We start from the raw sequence: 12,818 nt of genomic DNA on the forward strand, positions 1-12,818 counted from the left end.
TCCATGCGAAGGGGCAACAGCTCTACTTTGAGCCCCTTGCGAACAGCAGTGCTTCTCACCTTATCTCTAAGGGAGACACCAGCTATCCGCCTGGGAAAGCCCATTTCAGCCGCTTGTTTCCGCAATCTCGTTCTTTCGGTCATGACCCATCACTCATGACCATAGGTGAGGGTAACAACGAAGACTGAACGGTTGATGGAGAGCTTTGCCTCTCGGCTTAGCTCCCTCTTTGTGACAACAGTGCAGTAAAGCGACTGCAATACCGCTCCAGCTGCCCCAATTCTCCGTCCAATCTCATGCTCCATTGTTCCCTCACTCGTGAACAGGACCCCAAGATACTTAAACTTCTTCACTTGTGGAAGGACCTCATCCCCCACTCGGAGAAGGCAGTCCACCGGTTTCCTGCTGAGGACCGCAGCCTCAGATTTGGAGGTGCTAATCCTCATCCCAGCCGCTTCACACTCAGCTGCACACTGGACCAGTGAGTGCTGCAGGTCACAGGCCGATGACGCAAACAGGACCACATCATCTGCAAAAAGCAGCGATGCAATCCTCAGGCGACCAAACTGTAACCCCTCCTCACCATGACTACACCTCAATATCCTGTCCATGAAAATTACGAACAGAATTGGTGATAAAGCGCAGCCCTGGCGAAGGCCAACAGCTACTCGGAACAAGTCCGACTTACTGCCGAGAACCCGAACGCAGCTCTCACTTTTGGCGTACAGGGATCAGATGGCCCTGACGAGAGGCCCCCTCACCCCATACTCCCGCAGTACCTCCCACAGTATATCCCTGGGGACCCAATCGTAGGCCTTCTCCAAGTCCCCAAAACACATGTAGACTGGATGGGCATACTCCCAAGCCCCCTCTAGGATCCCTGCGAGAGTAAAAAGCTGGTCCGTTGTTCCACGATCTGTAGTTGGCACACACCCTCTTGTCCCCCTTTTTAAAAACAGGAACCACCACCCCAGTCTGCCACTCTTTCAGCACTGTTCTAGACTTCCATGCAATGTTAAAGAGGCGTGTCATCCATGACAGCCTCTCAACACCCAGAGCCTTCAGGATTTCCGGGCGAATCTCATCAACACCTGGGGTTTTGCCACCGTGAAATTGTTTAACTACCTCGGCGACTTAGCCCAGAGAGATTGACTTGAATCCCCCATCATCCTCCAGCTCTGCCTCTGCAACAGAGGACGGGTCAGTTGGGGTAGTTGGATTCAGGAGTTCCTCAAAGTGTTCCTTCCACCGACTGACAACCTCCTCAGTCGAGGTCAACAGTGTCCCATCCTTGCCATATACAGCTTGGATGGTCCCTCGTTTTCCCCTCCTGAGGTGTCGGACAGTCCTCCAGAACAACTTTGGTGCCGTCCGATAGTCCTTCTCCATGGCCTCTCCGAATTCCCCCCACACCCTCTGTTTTGCCTCCATCACAGCCGAGGCTGCAGTCCTTTTGGCCTGTCGGTACCCTGCAACTGCTTCAGGAGTCCCCAGGGTCAACATGCCCCTGAAGGCCTCCTTCTTCAGTCGGACGGCTTCCCTGACCACCGGGGTCCACCACGGTGTTCGAGGGTTACCGCCCCTTGAGGCACCCAAGACCTTGAGACCAGAGCTCTCAGCTGCAGCTTCAGCAATGGAAGTTTTGAACATCGACCATTCACGTTTAATGCCCGCAGCCTCTACAGGGATTCACGAGAAGCTCCTTCAGATGTGGGAGTTGAAGGCCTCGTGGACCGAGTCCTCCTCCAGACATTCCCAGTTCACCCGCACTACTCTTTTGGGCTTGCTAGGTCTATCCAAAGGTTTCCTCCGGCAATGGACTCAACTCACCACCAGGTGGTGATCAGTTGACAGCTCTGCCCCTCTCTTCACCCGAGTGTCCAAAACACACGGTCAAAGGTCAGATGATACGATCACAAGATCAATCACTGACCTCCGACCCAGGGTGCTCTGGCACCAGGTAAACTTATGAGCATCCTTACGTTCGAACATGGTGTTAGTTATGAACAATCCGTGACTAGCACAGAAGTCCAACAACATAACACCGCTTGGGTTTAGATCAGGGAGGCCATTCCTCCCAATCACACTCCTCCAAGTTTCTCCATCATTGCCGAAGTGTGCATTGAAGTCCCCCAGGAGAACAATGGAGTCCGCTGCAGGGATCCCATCAAGGGCCCATTTAGGGACCCCAAGAAGGCTGAATACTCTGAACTGATATTTGGTGTGTATGCACAAATAAAAGTCAGAGTTTTCCCTCCCACAGCCTTAAGGCGTAGGGAGGCGACCCTCTCATCCACAGGGTAAACTCCAACACAGCGGCGCTCAGCCGGGGGCTTGTGAGTATCCCCACACCCGCCCTGTGCCTCACGCCTGACTAAACTCCGGAGTAGGACAGGGTCCAACCCCTATCCAGGAGTTTGGATCCAGAACCGAGGCTATTCATGGAGGTAAGCCCCACCAGATCCAACTGGTAACGCTCCACCTTTAACACAAGCTCCGGCTCCTTCCCCGCCAGTGAGGTGACATTCCACGTCCCCAAAGCCAGCTTCTGCCGCCCAGATCTGGTCCATCGTGACCCCCTGTTGTCACTGCCACCCATATGGCAGCGAACCCGATCCCTTCTTGTTGCATTCTTGTTGTCGCAATGTTGTTGATGGGAATTGAAGACCTTTAAAATGGCATGCTTTAAGTCAAAAAATCAGTTTACCTGCGTGTTACTGACAGAAGTAGGGAAAACGGTGAAAGACCCACACCTGTATTGGATTTGTCTGACCTGGAATGACAGTGAAAAGAAACGGGTAGGGAAAATTTTGAATTGGATGCACATTTAGTTTAGAGACATTGGATGCTCGAACGCAAGAATAATAAACTCACCATATTTCAACACTGGAAATCTCATCAAACAGCAGTAAACTCATCAGGACAGCATCTTCACTACAATTGCTGTTGCTTTCGTTCAATATTAACGATGCTACAATAAAGACATAAATTACACAATTTAAGTGAAAACCACATTCCATGTATCTGTATCAGTCATCTCTATGTATCTGTTTGAATACATAACTACATAATTTTTAAAATCTAAATTTCATTAGAGGCAAACACCAAACTAAGTCTTGGAAACCCCTAATAAGATTGTTATAATCTTTTACGAAAATGTGATTCAGAATCTGAAATCTTACATCCAAGGTACTATAAATAATAAAACATATTTTTATGTGGTAAATTAGACAACTATAACAATATATAAGGAGAAAGTTAGGTAATCAAAATCAAAATGCTATAATTCAACTAAGAATGCCCTCACTTATAAGAGATTTGCCAGGAAATTATGCCACAGAAATTGAAAAATAATTTCAAGCAAGGTACTAAAAATGTGCTGGTATTGAGCTGAGCTCCATAGCAACACGTTGCATAATGCTAATAAGCTAGTTTCAGCATTGGGACAACATGGTTAACAGCTATGCATGAATGGATGGCTTGTGATTTTTTTTTTTTATCCAACATGCCCTCCAGCTACACAGCACAATGCATATAGCTGTTACTTAATGAGTTTCCTTGTGAACGTACCTCTGAGCAGTGCGAGGAGCAGGAGGCTGTGTTGTGCCAGGCTGTGCCTCAGAGATGGATCTGCATACACCAGCTTCCTCAGGATACACATACAGGACTCCAGAAGGCAATCAAGGCTCTAGGGAGAACAGCAACATACACACTTGGTGTTTAATTGCAGGGAATACACAAACAAAGACACATAATCTCTTTATTACTCCTCCTGCGTCTGTGTCTGTCATGTAAGAAAACTTTTTTTTTTTCAAATTGGATACTTTATTGTCTCTTCACATAAGCCAATGCTGTGATTATCCAGGTCACAGGCAATACAGGATTGGGAAAAACACATCCTGCATATATCTTTCTTCTCCACAATTGTGAAGTGTCATGGGTAATTCTTCATGGATGTGTTCTTCTGCATCCATGTATGCAGACATGTTGAATTATTGTCAGATTGTAATAGCTGGAGGCAGAAATTGTTGACCAGCTCCTGTCTGACACTATTAACACAGGCCATTTCATCTTTCTATCATGCATCCATTGGTAGGCTTCTTCCACAGTTTTTGTCAACATGTGCTAATATGGCCAAAAACAGTATAAAAAAGGACATGTACACAAATTAGAGCACATTAATTAGTATATGTAAGCTAGAGGTGTACATGTAAATAATCTAATTGTAAAAGTCATTTAGTTTTTACCTTGTTGCCGTTTACACTCTCCATAATGGAAGAAATTACTTTGTCAGTTATTCCAAGACTCTTCAGCACTGGGTGCATTGTTGTGTCTATGTGAAAGCAAGAACAAGTCAATATAATGACAATTAACATTTACCTAATTCTCAACTATTTCCTTTGTGAACTCATCTGAAACATCTGAACTCATCAGAAACATATGAATAAAATTAAATGAAAACGATGTTTAAGTCCTTATACCATAATTTAATCCTTAATTTCATTCACAAATCAACGACCAGAGGAATCACTATCAAATGTACTGTATTTTCATCACTTTGCAGTGCTACTTAACAGGTTTGCATGTGCTTGTGGGGAACACTGATAACAGGTGTTTTGCAAACTTAGAAAGCAATCAGTAAAATTAGAAAAGAAAGTAAGAGCAAGTAGTCAATGTTAGCTATTACTATGTGCTTTTACATGAGTATTCTAAAATGCCAGTACTAAGCCCATAAACAGAAAATTACTGATGCAGATCAAATGGTTGGAATTATCAGACTGCTGTACCAAGATTCAGTGTGGAAATGTGTTAAAATCAGTAGTTTTATAATAGCTTCATACTTTTACAGTTTTACCACCAGCAATCTTTTATGGACAACATACCTTGCAGCAATACAGACAGCTGCTCTGCTGCCGATCTCTTCAGGGAGATGTCAACAGCATCAGAAGACAGTATGTCAAAAAGCTTCTCCACTGACTCCACCTAGTCACAAGTAAACACAAATCACTTACCTGTATAAGTGCAACAACCTATGTTGCTCGTTCTGTACTGTATATGCAAATTTATACCTTAAAGACAGACTTTTTGCTGGTGTCCAGTGTGATGTCTATAGGGTTTCTGTGGCAAAAGAGACTGGAAAGTGAGGCGACCACCTGTTGATCCAGGTGTGGTCTGGCCGTGTTAGCATCTTCATCACTTCTTAAGTGCGGCAGGATTTGTTCTGCTGCTGCTTTTCTCACGCTGTTAATTAAAACAAATTATAACTGATTGAAAGAACTATTTAATTGAAAACTATATGAATCATCTCTATTCAGATGATTTGTCAAGATCTACAGTATGTCTGGATCAGAATAGGAATGTTGAATACATTACTATTCCTTTATTTACTTTTAGTCCATTCATCTATTTTCTTTAAAAGACGACTGTAATTGTTTCGTCTTCAGCAGCTTTTCTGCCTTGAGGACACACAAACTGCACAAAAAGGAAATAAACCCAGAACCTTTTCTATTTTTAAATAACATCCAAATGGTGACTGGCTTGCATGGCACACAAATCAATTGACTGTTTCTAATCTTCCAGGGTTGTCTCCCAGCTACTGTCTAGTATTAGTTTTCAGCTCTATCAATATTCATAGACTGGGACTGGATAGCATTCATACAGACCTCACAGAGCATTTAGAAGCACTGTTGAGCAGGACATCGACCGATAGCAACAGACAGTTGCAACGCACCAGTCAGATCACATGTTGTAAAGCAGAATATTTTATAGCTTCAATCTGACACCTACCATCAACCAATCAGAGACCAAAAGAAAACATTGCACCACAGATGCACATAGATTTGCACACATCAGGGCAGCCCTTACCATCTGAATGAACCATAAACACAAACAAAAAAAAGACATCCAGAAGCCAGACTCACTTGGGTTGTTTGGTGAAAAGGAGGCGGAGTGCTGCTTTAAACTTGACTGTGCTTGGAAACACAATGTCTCTTGTCACATCTGACATGTCACTTATCAGCAGGACACATTTTCCCAAAGACTCCTCAGTGCTGGCATAACCCTGCCACAATGGAGAATTATAGCTAAGCCACAAAAGTAAATAAAATATGCATCACTTTGATTTACGCGTGGTTTCATTTCATCTCTTGTTGACATGGTGGGCCAATCTCTGAATGGCTTCTTTGAATGAAATCACACTTGACAGCTTACTCAAATTCTCATGTATATTCATGAACTATTATCTAGCTGTGTTTTCTGAAGCTGAACAATTAATAAAAGCTTTTTTTCCTCAAAAGGGAAAATGATATAGCACAGAGTATGCAAATGAGAGAATAACTCATTTTTCCTCACTTCTTTTGTAGTCCAGTAGTACTAAAATTGTACTTTTGACAACCATTTTGTTTGTGGACCCTGCTCTTAAGTATAATGTAATAAGCCCCAAACACGAGCCTTCTTTATGAGCTCTGCAGCATAAATTACAACACAGTCTCTATTGGGAGTACACTACCTGTAATACGGGCATGACCGGGTAAAGTGCCTCATTGAATCTGTCCCAGGTTGATGCTGTCATCATCAATCTACCCTTAAGCAGGAAGAGCAGAATATCCTTGGCAGCTACATTCACCTATAGATCACCGGTAAATTGCTGAGTTTATGTTGACATGGTTGACAAAACATCTACAAGCATGCACTGTAAGTGAGAGACTTTAAAATGTGTAAATTACTGTACATGACACTACTGAACAATAATTTACAAAAATTAAAAACATAAAAATTACATATATCCCTATATTTTGCTTTTACAGCTACCTGTCTTAATTCCATTAATTCTTTCCAACCTGGCACTAAGCTAACATACTGAACAAGAAATGAGAATCACCTCACTTAAAAAGTCTACATGAGCTGCAATTTCAAAACAGGAACTGCACACATTGGCTAACCTTCTCTACAGAATCCTGTAGTCCAAAAGCACTTATTTCATAGAGCACCCTGTGGTGGAGAAGGAAGTTGACTCCACTGCATGCTGCTGGATTCTGTCGCGAGACATTCTGGATGCCAAGGGAGTCCTAGGGGTGAATATAATCACAGAAGTACAACAGACATTATTGCCATCCTCTCACAAGTGTCATGGAGTTTAATGTAGCCGTATATTGGAGATGATATTTTAATGAAACTGGTTTCAAATTTCAGGTGGGTTTTTCCATGATTCACCCATCTTCTTATTTACATGTGTGCAACAACAAACAGATTCATATTATGACTTTTGTAGCCATACTTCCAGCTGTGAACCTGTAGATTTTCATATAAAAACTGAGTATCAATAGATGGTTTCCTCTGACCTTGACCACGTGTAAAGTGCATTCATATGTTTCCATCTTGACAGGCAGTAAGGGATAGGACAGCAGCTTGAGGAGAAGTTTTTGGCTCTCCTTTTGGAGGAAAGGACTGGGTTGATCAAACTTCCACCTGTGAAGGACACCAACAAGATTTATGTCTACAATTAAAAAATTTAAATATGTTCATGTAAGGACCTGAAACTCATATAATTGTTACTGTACAGGTAGGAGCAGGTAAGAACATATTCCTTGATGATGGGTAAGTGCTGGTGAAATACGAGTCCATCTATGGCTTGATCCGCAAGCTCCAGCAACTCCAACCAGTTCTTTTCTCCCTTAATGAATAAATCAACAAGAAAATGAGCACAAAAAAGCAATGACTAATGGGTCAAAGGGCTTTACTGCTACATGAGAGCTACAGCTAGTCAGCATTAAATTATTTTATAGTGTAAATTGTATGCTGCCTATCTGTAAGGGATTACTACTTTATCTGTAGGCTGCAGAGATCCTATGCGTTTATAATTATAAGTCAACAAATCTTCTACCTCAGCATGTACTTCCTTGAGGAAGTTGCAAGTAGATTCCATCCAGAGGGCAGCACGAGTCACCCTCCTGTAGAGACCATGGTTGTCTGAGTTCACCTGCTCCAAGTAGGCCACTGCTGTCTCTTGAATGCTAGGTAATAAACCTCCAAATGATGTGTCCAAGCAAAGGTGGAAAATGGCTGCAGCTGTGTTTTCTGGGATATTTTTATTGGCCTGTGTGTGGTTAGAAAGTCTTAATTTTCTATTTTATAATTACAAATAATTAACACTGATCAAGAAATCAATATGATTTGATCACACAAGCACAAACACACCTTCTCAGGAGGGAGGACAGTCTGTAGAAATTTAATAGTAAACACTGCAGTGCCTGTGTAAGCCATTCTGTAATGAACGAGAGAGCTGTGAGGAATGTCTGCTAAATGGCTGGCATGGTAGCATAGGATATCTCCCAGTAGTTCCATGCAGGCTCGCAGGTTCTCCCTCTAAAATACAGACAGACAGAATTGTAGCCAACAGCACACACACCACACAAACACTGTAACAAGTGCACATGTTGACATACACATGCGCAGACACACAAAATGAGGCACAGCTTCTGGCTGGAAGCCAAGAGAAAAATTGTTCGTTTCAGGGGTGAGAAATTGAATGTAATCTGATTTCAGGGTTATTTTGGGATGAGATACAGATCCACCCTATCTCTGTATGAATAAATTGGAACAATCTATTCTCAGTCACTTTGTTCTGGAAGTAGAAATTGAACAATAGAAGATATCCACCAGCAGGGGGCAATAGATGCCCTGTACATTGGCGTAGCAGGCATGTACAGATCTACCCATTCCCATAGGAAAAACCTAGAGGTCTGGCACACATAGCTGCTCTCCACATAAAGATGACAAAACAGTTCTCAGGCTACACGGCTTTGGGCATGTATTAAACAGCACCGGGCCAGAGGGGCCTGGGCTTGACAAGTGGGTATGTCCCCCTGCCGAGAGACGTGTCAGGATAATAACACATTGGTTTAACACAGGACATTGTGTGGACTTAATGCACATAATAAATGAAGACATTTACTAACCAAACAATCCTGTACTTGTGTAAACCCAGGGGTACAGACGAGGTGTGCATGTATGTTTGAGAGGGTCCTTGCAACCAGCAGAAAGCCTTCATTACCTTTTATAATTAATTCAGCTCAACGACATGCTTTCAGCTCTCCTTGACAATCGAGTACCTTATGCCTGTGTATCTGTGGCAAATTGTCTGGTGGCCAACCCAGGTCCCCTTATTAATGAAGTGTATCCATTCATCTATATGAGAGACTATCAGGAATTGTTTTTTGACTTGCCAGTTCCATTCCCACCAGGCTCCTATCATCCCAGACCAGCTCACTAACACTGTCCCGCAGCAGGGGGACAGTGTCACAAAGCAGCTCCAGAACACAATGGAACATGTGCGAACTCTCTGTCACAGAAGACAAAAACAGAACAACAAGGGGAATTCAAACGATAGAAGAGTGAAATAGGCAGGAGAAAAAAACAAAAAGACAATTGAAGGTGATTGAGAGAATTTAAAACTATCTTTTCCTATCTTGATTTAATTAAGTGACGACAATGACTCCAACCTGTCTTAAGCAGTGGTATGGCATGCTCCATGGTGGCAACAGTGAACTGGGCTAATGTGAGCTGCTGTAACTGCAACTCGATAACATTCTCTACACCCATGTCTGAAAGTGCCACATGGGTCACATCTGCAGGCGATGGAGGCGTCAGTCTGGTGGCCTGAACCATTGCTCCAGCTCTCTGTGAGCTACCACTGAATAAAATGCAAAGAAAAAAGGAATAAAACTGGATCACTCAAGTACAAGGCATAAAATATGAGCTTGTGGGGTATAGATGCTAACATGATATTGTTTATACTTCAACTATATATAATCTGTACTGTTACTACTGAGTTGATGGCTAAAAACAACACTTTAGATAATAAAAGAACTAATGTTCTAAACGTGTCAGAGATTTGTTTTTATTCTTGATCTGCCTTTAGCTTTGTTTCATGTTCTTATCAACCTCAGATATGAATGTGAACTAAATGTACACACCTGGTGGATGCTGCATCTCCATCTTCCCCATCTCCTCTGGCCCTCTGGCCTGTGCGTCCCACCACAGAGGGGCGAGGAGAACACTCTGCTCCAGGAGATGATGCCTGGGAACGTTGGTTACGTAACTCCTGGGAGTAGGAGAAGGATGAGTTCTGGGACACTGGATCTATACAACCATATTGGAATGAAAAAGAATACATGTGCACATTAGCTGCAAAGATTCTCTTTCACAAATCCACTGGGAGGTAAAACAAAATACCATTAGGGGTCAACATTTGAGGGCAATATAAAATGCCACAGAATTGATCTGAAACAATAATTACAAATTACTGAATGTTAATTTTTGATATAATTGTATAGTGGTGAACTAAATAATGGTAAAGTAACTTTGCTGTTTGCTGTTGAGATTGCTGTGTAGACAGATGTTGGTTTTCTGGAGCCAAACATCATCTCTGCAACAGAAATAGCTCTTCTTAAAGGTATGAGCTCTGTGTTGTAGCTGAGAAGATAAGAGACCTATTTCTGTCCAAATTTACCTAAATCTGAGTCACAATCACTCCCCTCCAAGTTTTTGCTTTTTTGCAATATTGTTGCTGCATTTATATAATACATAAGATGGCCAAGCATGTCATAGCATGATCTTCAAATGAGGCTAACTATTAAGGCATTTTACCTTGCTTAGTAGAATAGAAGCTTGGATCTTGATGAAAGCGCAGTCTCCTTCTCAGCCCCACACAAAGTTGCCGCAGGCAGGAGAGAGCCTGCAAGCGGAGATAGCTTGCTTCACCTTTACTCGATCCCAGCCTCAGAAGGGACAGAAGGTTCTGAAAACAGACAGGATCAGAGCAGTGTTATCACTGCAGGGTTGAGTTATAATAAAACAATTAAAAATAAGTAATATTGCCAATTTGGAATAAGACGAATATATTAGTTTATGGATCTATTAACAGGCAGAGAAAACACCCCAAATACTCCACAAAACATGATCTAAGCTAGACAGTGACAGAGAAGATGTAATAAACTTTGCCTAATAAAAAGGGCAAGTGAAATTGAATTATTGAGGCAGCAATTTGTTCCAAGTTCAAATTCCCTGCCCTCTGTGGCTAATGATGTCATGTATCTAAATCCAACTAATTCCATTTAGCTTAATAGCTCAAAGGCGGGTAAAGCAAAGCCACAAGAAGAAAAGTTCTTCCCAATAACGATTGCTTTTTGATGATGAGACTGCAGGGTGACAGCATGCTAATACAGCCTTGAGACTGATGTGCTGTACTGCAACACTTTATTAACTAAAGATAAATGTTCACTCACAGTGGCCCTTCACAGCAAAATTATGTCCTCTCAACACTCTGTCTAAGCAAGAGAAATAAACAGCTCATATTACAGATGCACTTTGATACTTTTGCATTCATCACAAAAGTATAGTCCACCTTTATTCTTTACAGAGGTGAAATCTTGAATGTAAAAAAATGGGGATTGACTGTAGATTTCAGTGACTGGTCCTGCACATAAGGGGGTCCTCATATGAATTCAGTTACAGTGCACATTAACTTTACAGAAACACACTCCAATTTGCAATATAGTAGAGTTGAGATTCTTCCAAAGGGTAGGTTTAGTTCTACACAATCTCTGATATTCTAGAAGGTTTTATGATGAAAGACGCAAAATTTTCAACACCTGCAGAGGTACAGCATGACCAGACAACATCCTCACAGCAATCTAGTGCCTGCTCAAGTAAAGTAAGCCTCCAGAGGCCTCCACAGCCTCCTTCAAGATCAGGGACACTGAATTATAAATCGCTCTTTTGTTCAAGGACATCATTTGACAGGATATTAATTTGACAGCAGCTAAAGTAACTGTCCCATAGATTCCAATATGTGTTGGCAACACTAGTCACTCAAAACAATACACACATCTGACATTAATAAACAAGATAACAAATACTTATTACCATTATTTATGAAAAACTTTAATTTTGTCTCCTTTAAAATGCCTTGTTGAATAAAGGATTCTAGAGACAGTGAAAATATAATCTAATACAACGTTTTGTTTTTCTGACAAATGCATTATTTCTTTAAATGGAATTATTCTGCTACTATCGAGGGACAATTAATCAATTCCTGTTTTTATTGGGTTATACTTTCAAGTATCACCATAATTTTACAGTTGACAGTGAAACACTGAGAAGAGATCCATTATATCAAAGGTCTACGAGTCATAGTAAACATTCTGAAAATACTTGTATTTGGTTGTAACGATACCTTTACAATACTGGGCCTTTGCAGGAAGATCTCAGCAGGAAAGTCTTGCATAATGACATCGCATAGAAGCTCACATGTGGTTCGCACTAAGTTAGGGTTGCTGCTCCTTAGCGAACTACTCAGAAATAAAGCAGATGTAATTCAATGCTTACAGTCACCACTGAGTAATATTCTTTGGGTGTGTAGCTAGACTGATTATATGATTAGGGCAATTAAATTGTTTTGGCTTAATTTAAATTACATTTCATTTTGGTATATATTATTTTTTCTATGTCTCTTACCTTTCATTGGATGAAAGTATGTGTCTGTCAGTGTTTGTCAAAGTCAACCATGGAAACACAGAAAACTTCAGGCATCTCACAGACTCATGCACTGCACAACACATTAGGGACAAAACTTGTAAAAGAAGACATTTACATTAAAGAATGTTGCACATTAAGTATTTATAACACTGGTACCTGCTATCTTCTGAAGCGGTACATCTGTAAGGCTTGATTTGCTCATGTGGAAATAACCCATTTTATGAGAATGCTCTTCAAGTGGGACAACTGTAGGTGCCACTACAAAGACACCAGATTTATTT

At 41.7% G+C, this 12,818-nt stretch overlaps 1 protein-coding gene across 4 annotated transcripts in view; it reads right to left on the bottom strand.

Annotated features, from left to right (window-relative positions):
- rttn (rotatin) overlaps positions 1 to 12,818 on the bottom strand; it is a 36,835-nt gene that overhangs the window by 22,840 nt on the left and 1,177 nt on the right. For 3 of the 4 annotated variants that reach the window (XR_011033963.1, XM_068304321.1, XM_068304320.1), the window contains exons 4-23: positions 12,694 to 12,795; positions 12,517 to 12,607; positions 12,236 to 12,350; positions 10,648 to 10,798; positions 9,975 to 10,140; positions 9,501 to 9,691; positions 9,225 to 9,340; positions 8,197 to 8,364; positions 7,883 to 8,095; positions 7,560 to 7,672; positions 7,341 to 7,467; positions 6,942 to 7,067; positions 6,509 to 6,625; positions 5,922 to 6,061; positions 5,070 to 5,241; positions 4,884 to 4,983; positions 4,248 to 4,333; positions 3,571 to 3,688; positions 2,875 to 2,971; positions 2,708 to 2,773 (exon numbers count right to left, since the gene is read on the bottom strand). Coding sequence is in view for 3 of the 4 variants with exons in the window: in XM_068304321.1 (XP_068160422.1) it covers positions 2,708 to 2,773; positions 2,875 to 2,971; positions 3,571 to 3,688; positions 4,248 to 4,333; positions 4,884 to 4,983; positions 5,070 to 5,241; positions 5,922 to 6,061; positions 6,509 to 6,625; positions 6,942 to 7,067; positions 7,341 to 7,467; positions 7,560 to 7,672; positions 7,883 to 8,095; positions 8,197 to 8,364; positions 9,225 to 9,340; positions 9,501 to 9,691; positions 9,975 to 10,140; positions 10,648 to 10,798; positions 12,236 to 12,350; positions 12,517 to 12,607; positions 12,694 to 12,795 (2,575 nt within the window). In the remaining variant the exon portion in view is untranslated. Of the gene's footprint in view, positions 1 to 2,707; positions 2,774 to 2,874; positions 2,972 to 3,570; positions 3,689 to 4,247; positions 4,334 to 4,883; positions 4,984 to 5,069; positions 5,242 to 5,921; positions 6,062 to 6,508; positions 6,626 to 6,941; positions 7,068 to 7,340; positions 7,468 to 7,559; positions 7,673 to 7,882; positions 8,096 to 8,196; positions 8,365 to 8,957; positions 9,150 to 9,224; positions 9,341 to 9,500; positions 9,692 to 9,974; positions 10,141 to 10,647; positions 10,799 to 12,235; positions 12,351 to 12,516; positions 12,608 to 12,693; positions 12,796 to 12,818 lie in introns of those variants that run through there. The other variant, XM_068304322.1, reaches the window with a different exon arrangement.

Source organism: Antennarius striatus, chromosome 20 (genome assembly GCF_040054535.1).
Source record: "Antennarius striatus isolate MH-2024 chromosome 20, ASM4005453v1, whole genome shotgun sequence".
NCBI lineage: Eukaryota > Metazoa > Chordata > Actinopteri > Lophiiformes > Antennariidae > Antennarius > Antennarius striatus.